Source organism: Electrophorus electricus, chromosome 20 (assembly GCF_041902795.1).
Source record: "Electrophorus electricus isolate QZ-2024a chromosome 20, ASM4190279v1, whole genome shotgun sequence".
Taxonomy (NCBI): domain Eukaryota; kingdom Metazoa; phylum Chordata; class Actinopteri; order Gymnotiformes; family Gymnotidae; genus Electrophorus; species Electrophorus electricus.
The window spans coordinates 5,530,327-5,537,500 of NC_137516.1; the positions used below are offsets into that span (position 1 = coordinate 5,530,327).

General features: G+C 49.1%; 1 protein-coding gene across 4 annotated transcripts in view; it reads left to right on the plus strand.

Annotated features, from left to right (window-relative positions):
- The first annotated feature begins 1,745 nt into the window (after window positions 1-1,745).
- adgra2 (adhesion G protein-coupled receptor A2) overlaps window positions 1,746-7,174 on the plus strand; it is a 48,562-nt gene continuing 43,133 nt past the window's right edge. For 2 of the 4 annotated variants that reach the window (XM_035536234.2, XM_027025030.3), the window contains exon 1: window positions 1,746-2,709. In XM_035536234.2, coding sequence (XP_035392127.1) covers window positions 2,447-2,709 — 263 coding nt within the window. In that variant the 5' untranslated portion in view covers window positions 1,746-2,446. Of the gene's footprint in view, window positions 2,710-5,168; window positions 5,313-7,174 lie in introns of all 4 variants that reach the window. The other 2 variants (XM_035536235.2, XM_035536236.2) reach the window with 2 other exon arrangements.

Sequence of the window (7,174 nt, forward strand, 5' to 3'; positions counted from 1 at the left end):
TGTAATTGCCTACTTGAGCATATGCCGGTGCAATTTTTTTCTTGGCCTTTCAGTTCACAGTGGAACAAAGCACCACTTCACCAATTCCATGTTTCTAATATGCTAAAATAACTTGTAGTTATGTACAGTAGGCCTAGTCTACTGTTTGGGTTTAAAGGGGTCGTTTAATCAAATCTGAAACAATAACTTTGTTTAGGTCTAGTATATCAGAGCAGGCCAATGTCTTAAAAAGGGAACTACACATTCTGACACAGATTTTTTTAATCGAATAGAAGATGCAATGTGTGCGTGGTGGGGTTTTTTGGTTTTTTTTTTTTGCAATATTTTTATAACACGTTAATAAAGCAGTCATAGCGTATTAATAGTAATTATATTGGTGTTTGCCCACGACATCTGCTACATAAAAAAGAAGTCCAGATTGTCCACGAATGTCTCAAAAGCTGACCTTCAGTTCGAGCCTTCCCACTGAAGCAGGGGGTTGAGGGAGGGGGATGAAGGAAGGGGTCCCGCTCTACCTCACCTCCTTATCTGTATTAGATCCCCCTTCGCTGGTGTCGCAGGCCCCGCGCTCACGGTTCGGGCCGGAGCCCATCTTTAATTCTGCCCGGGATGGGCTGGTCGCACGCAAGGCTCCATGGAGCTGCTGGCAGCAGTCAGGCAATGCCCAGCTGGGTCATAGTGCCTGGATTGCTGAAGTAAGGGACGCAAATCTAACAGGACTAACAGTTACAGGCTCCCGAAGCTTCTCTGTTTGCTCTTCTACCATACAGCGAAACCAAGAAAGAGGCGTCCAGTCTGAGCGGGAGCCGTGCGATTCGACCCTGGAGCATTGTTTGAGCCATGTTGATTTGAGGCCTACTGGTAAAGGTGGTTTACTGACGCAGAGCGTTGCAGAAATGCAAACCCCATAACTCAGCGAGACGGCATTGGAGGAAAGTGACTGTTCCATACATGGGTATGGCATGAAACATGCTGCTTGCCCACCACATCGTCTACATCAAAAAGAAGTGAAGATTGTCCATGAACATCTGCCCATAAAACATGCCGTACTGAAGACTTATGGACTGCAAAACTTGATATCACCTCACACATTTCACACTTCAGTAGACTCATGGACAAATCGCTGTCGAATGAAATAGGTGAGATTGTAAATATTAGTGACATTGCATCAGTTTATCTGTAGGCAGATAGTCTGCTTCAGTCCTCTAATTCAGTACTACTGATTAGCCAGTTTTAGTGCTGTCCCCATTCTAACACATCTATTTGAATTCTTTATTTGTCAAGGGTGTGTGAGATGAATCAGATGTGTTAGAAACAAGAGCATGCAGAGTGCACGGGGTACGTTACTCCAGCATCCCACAAGGCCCTGCAGTCGCTGCTGCGTAGAATCACACACCCACGTCTTTATTGCTGTTCTTCACGGTATCAGCAATTACAAATGCGTTTGCAAATCAAAAATGTAGCCAGTTGTTAAAAAGGCATTTATTTATTTTACTTTATTTGTTTAGTTACTGTTGCTGATTGTTTCTAAACGGTATTCTGGGTTTCTTTGAAACTGTATAGAGAAGTTATTTCGGTTCGGTGTTCAACAGGTTTAGTCATAAATACACTGAACTCTTCGAAGGTGGCTGAGTAGATTTCCCTGCGTTAATCCCAAGAGTGAAAAATAGCTTTCCAAAGTGTCGACAGAAAAAAATCTGCGCTAGGACCCTGCGGCTCGGCGCGCGTTCTGGGAGGGAATGCGCGCACTTAAGGCACTAACTGGATTTGAGTGTGACAGGGTGGCAGACGAAAACCGCTAGAGTTAGGGAATTAGGACCGACACAGCCGCTCTGCTGCGATCCAAACTTATGCAAGCGGACTTAAAGAAGACTTTAAGGCTGCAGAAGAGAGACTTGCCGAATACAATTGGAACTCCATGTCAGAGCAAATGCCAATTTTGTGAATTACGCCGAAAGGCTATTGGCAGAAGCAGCTCTGCGAAATCGTCACTGGGCTGCTTTCAGAACCACTGGAGTAACAACTTACAAGCCTAGTCATAAACCTCTGTTTTTGTTAAGTAAGGTGGTTACTATTTTTTTCCCTATATTTTTTGGGAACGGTGCATTGCAACACGCTGAATGCAGAATGGAAGCGGATTTTTGAGGATGCGCTACAAGTGGGAATCTAACGAAATATGACGGATATTTCCCGTTTGCACTTTTATGATGGACATAGCTTGACTGCAAATTTGAACGCAGGGGAGGTATCCTTAGTTATGGACGCGACGGAGACACACACTCATTCAAACTAAGGCACATAACAGTTGTCAAATTATCCAAAGCCAAAGGAGTGACCAGAACCTTTCCACATCGGTTGCAAACTGTTGGACTCGCGTTGACATTAATCTACGTAATTATTAAGGGAAACCTTCGCTTGATGACATGGGCTGACTTGGGGCACGGAAATGTCACTGAAGGGGACAATGTTGCGACCCGGCGTCGGCATCCCGTTTTGGGGGCGTTTGCTTCTCCTGCTGGTGCTTTTGATCGCCTCGGAGTGCAGGCTGGCCCAGGCGTGTCCGGAGCTCGTCTCCAGCGGCTGCAGCTGCACAGACGAGCGCACCAAAGCCCACTCTGCGCAGGCTGCTCGGAAGAGAGTGAGCTGCGCAGGAAAGGAACTAACGGAAATCCCAGAAGTCAGCCTGCTTCCCAACCGGACGATCTCACTGTGAGTTAAGGCATACGCGTTGCACTTTTCAAGTGTAATCATTTCAAACATCCTAAGCGACGTTCCTGTGCGCTAAATCATATGTACGCGTTTAAGGAGGACGCGTCAGCTCGCGCAGTCACTGAAAGTCCTAGTCCGTTAATCACAGTCACTCAATAAGGAAACGAACAGCAAAAATAATCAAAGCAATTAAAACACCCCACGCTTATTATTTTAGAGGTATAAAATGAAAACGTTAAAGCGACATGCAAATGAATTCTTGCTCACATTAAACACGGCGCGCCTCGTTGATCCCACACACGGGATACTTTGAAGTTTAATATACGAGTGTCACCGTGTTAAACAGCATCCGTTGCCTCTCAGAAAGAGACACGAGAATATATGCGAACGGGCTGCGCTGGCACCTGGTATCAGTACATCTTAACACAAGAGCACAGGTACATAATCAAAGCTCAGGCATATAAAATGCTATACGTTGATAGACTGCAGGTAAAACCCTCATGTTAACATTAATTAACATTGTTAGCGGATACGTGCATTCACGCGCGACAGAAGGACTGTTTGTTTGTTTGTTTGTTGTTTTTGTGGACGGTACAGTTTGAGCAGTTGATGGACAAGACGTGTGCGCTCCATGGTTCAGGTTCAAACTTCAGGCTTTTATCGCCTTCCTGTAAAGTACGAGGGTGATCGACTTGGACCGCGAGGCTGAGCGCGTGCGATTCGGGCTGGGGATGGAGGCTGGAGCACGCCTGCTAGCCCCTTTTGTCACAGGCCTGTCATTTTCCATCTGTCTCTCAGTGCAGAGGGAAAGGAAACGTGCCCCAGGTCTGCAACCCTCCCATAGCCTAAAACCCGCCCCCCACACACACACGCACAGACATACGCATACACTCCCACACTCCGCCCTCTCCGATGTTCAGCTGACTTGGCTATACTAAAGGAGATAAATAGAAACACATTTTGGATCTCTCTCTCTCTCTCTCTCTCTCTCTCTCTCTCTCTCTCACTTTCTCTCTATCTCTCCCCCTCACACACACACCCCTCTCTCTCTCTCTCTCTCTCTCTCCCCCTCACACACACACACCCTCTTTCTCTCTCTCTCTCTTTCCCCCTCACACACACACACACACACACACACCCTCTCTCTCTCTCCCCCTCACACACACACACCCTCTTTCTCTCTCTCTCTCTCTCTCTTTCCCCCTCACACACACACACACACACCCTCTCTCTCTCTCTCTCTCCCCCTCACACACACACTCTTTCTCTCTCTCTCTCTCTTTCCCCCTCACACACACACACACACACCCTCTCTCTCTTTCCCCTCTCAGCTTTAATGACTGTCTGGTTCCTTCCTCTTTTTTGCTTGAATCCTGTAGTGAATTCAGAGTAGACCATCATCAGCGTCTCTACAGGAAGGAAGGTTGACCAGACGCCTGGTCCGATATGGGAGTTTGCTTCGGTCCTGGATAAATATGAGCCATTAGGATTTATGAATAAAGCTCACACTATCTGTTTATATACAAAATATCTTTACTAGATATAATATTACAAATATTGTATGCACTTAGTTCCAGTAAGCAGTGAGGGACATCTCTGTAATATTAGAAATACCGATGTGGTTTGGACTCCGGGTCCGCAATTTTTTCTGCTTTTGAGATTTGATCCTTTATTTCGGCATTTCTGCAAAAAGGCTTTGATCGAATCTGTCATTCCTGTCTGCAAGCCACAGTCAGCCCCCCCACCCATTTTCCTGCGCTTCACGTTAACGCCCCGCACCATTTGGAACAACCTTCCCCAGTCTTTCGTCTTCCCACAGTGCCCCAGTGGTCCTCTCCCCAGTGGGAATGGTGCTCGCATTCGCACGGGTGTCGTAAAAAGAAAACATTCGTCAAAAAAAAAAACAGAGAATGAGCGAGAGAGAAAGCAGCGGCATACGGGCCCCCAAACGGACTAGAGGGCAGTCAGCAGCTCCGTTCCCTGGAGAGGCAGGCCTGCGGCGGCCCCGTTTACAGGCCGGGGCGGAGCGGCTTAATGGGAGCACACATCTGCTTGACACATTGGCCTGCCATGAAGCAGAGGAAACGGATTAAAAATAGGGGGTCTGGGGTGAGGTGGAGGAGGGGGCGGGGCCAAAGCCGGCCTGGGTGGGCGGCGACGGAGGCGTCAGGAGGCGGTGGCAGGCAGCAGGCGGCCGCACCTCTTAGCACCGTTTATTTGTTTTCTGAGCATGTGCTAAGCACACCGTATGACACGTTTATGAGCTGGTGAGGGACAAACGAGCCCGGCTCTGGTCCCCTCCCCCATTTCCCCCCAGTGAGGGGAAGGAGGGCGCATAATGTCACGCTTTTGAAGGCGATGTGCAGAGTTAAAGCCTTGCGTGAAAATCTTCAAAGTATATTCAGATATATTTCAGTCCAGTGGTGTATATTGATACTATGCGGCTCTTTTTTTTCCAGTGTGTTTTTGCACCGCTGTGTCCTGATCTCCGATCTAGTGACGTTTCGCGGTTCTGCTCCAGATGTGGAATGTTCAGATGGATGTTGATGTTTCTGTTTTTCCCGACATTCCTTGGGTGTTTCTAGACACCATCCCAGGTGCAGGTTGGGATACATCTCTGCCCCTTCTGTTTTCTCTATATCTCTGTATTACCACAATCCCACAATCTCTCTCTCTCTCTACTAATCTTTTCTTGCTCTCTCACACAAACACCCTCTATCTGTTTCTGCCCTGTCTCTCATGCTGGCCCGGGTGAAGGACTGTCAGTCTGGGCGCTGCAATGAACTGTGGGCTGGGAAACTAGGGCAGTTGAGCTAGGGTCCCATGGGTAATGCAGTCAGCGTCGTAACGTGGTCACAGAGAAGTTCGGCAATGAGGATGGCCCGCGGTTTTTAGCCTTCTCCGTCAGCACTGCAGACATGCGACCGATGACAACTGCCCCGTCGCCAGCCACGTGGGAATTCACGCGCAGAGACGACACGTTTCTCAGGCACGGAGTCGCACGCCCAGGAGGGAGGTAACGGGCCGCTGATCCACACATCGCTGCCGAAAGCTTCCACGTGCGTGCGACGCCCAGACAGGCACAGACGGTCGGAATTAACCGTTCCCAGCTGACAGCCTGAGCCGTGCACTCTGTAATCGGAATGAGATCCCTTCAGATGGGGGCACTCGGACTGGGGGTCATGGGGTCAGGGCCCAGGGTTATCTCGCCAAGCAGCTGCAGATCACTGGCTCAACATCTGGCATGCCTCACCCGATAAGGGTTAGATAACACCCGGCAACGCATCTCCGTGCAAAGATTAAGCGCAGGCCTGTCCAGTGGGAGAGTGAATGAATGAAAGAAACAATAATAAATGGGTGAAATATTCCTGAAGGCTCCTTTGTTCTGCTTTCTCTTTCTCTAAATAGTCATCCCTCTCTCCCCCTCTTGCCTCTGAGTAGTTAATCAGGCTGGCCCCGCCCATGTCCTGACCCTGAGTCTTCCTGCGCAGGTTGTCCATGTCTCCCCTTCCAAGCTGTAAAACTGTCCAGCCACCTCCAACTAATATATCCCCAATAGAGTCCTGTATGTTCTAATGGGGTCAGTAGCCTGAGGCCTGCTGGAGTTTCTCCCGTCTTCACCAAGACCAAGACGAAGCAGTAAATTCTTAAGCCTTGTGTCCCTAACCCTAATTTGGAGTGTGAGCATGTGTGTGTGTGTTTGTGTGTCCGTGAGAGTGTGGGAGTGTGCGCGTGCACACTCGCCTAGCCGCACGTTAGCGCATTTTTCCATTATGGCCCAAATTTCTTGTAAACATCTAATCTGCACACGCGAGTCTTTCGTATCGTCACACGTAGGCCCTGGTGTAGCGAATACTGAGCGCCTAGTCCCGACCCCCACCCCTGACCCCTCCATCTCACGCACACACACTCTGCCTCTTTCTTTTCACTCTCTCACGCGCCCCCCCCCCCCCCCCCCCCCAACTCCCTCCCGAGTTCATCCATACACAGCGAGGCCGAATCTAAATATTTAGCCGTGCTGGTAGGAAACTGCCATGCCCAAACTCTTTCCAGATGTGGACGAGAGGGCCTCTGTGTTTAGAGCTAATTATGTGTGGCTGCATGGGGTACTGGAGAGAGGGAGAGAGAGTGAACGAGAGAGAGAGAGAGAGAGAGAGAGAGAGAGAGAGAGAGAGACAGAGAGAGAGAGAGAGAGGCAGGGGGAGAAGCAGAGAGACAAGGAGGAGATTTGGGAAAAGCACCCAGAGGGATAGAATACAAAAAATGTAACAGATAATACTGCACACACTCACATGAGTGTGCTTGTTCACACTGTGTGTGTGTGTGTGTGTGCGTGGCAGCGTGTGGACTAGACAGCAGGCTTGCTTTTGACCCATGAGACGTCAACAGACTCCTGGGCGTAAACCAGCCGAGGCTGATGCCAGCAGACTGTAGGGCAGCTACAGTAAACAGTCCAGCTCACACA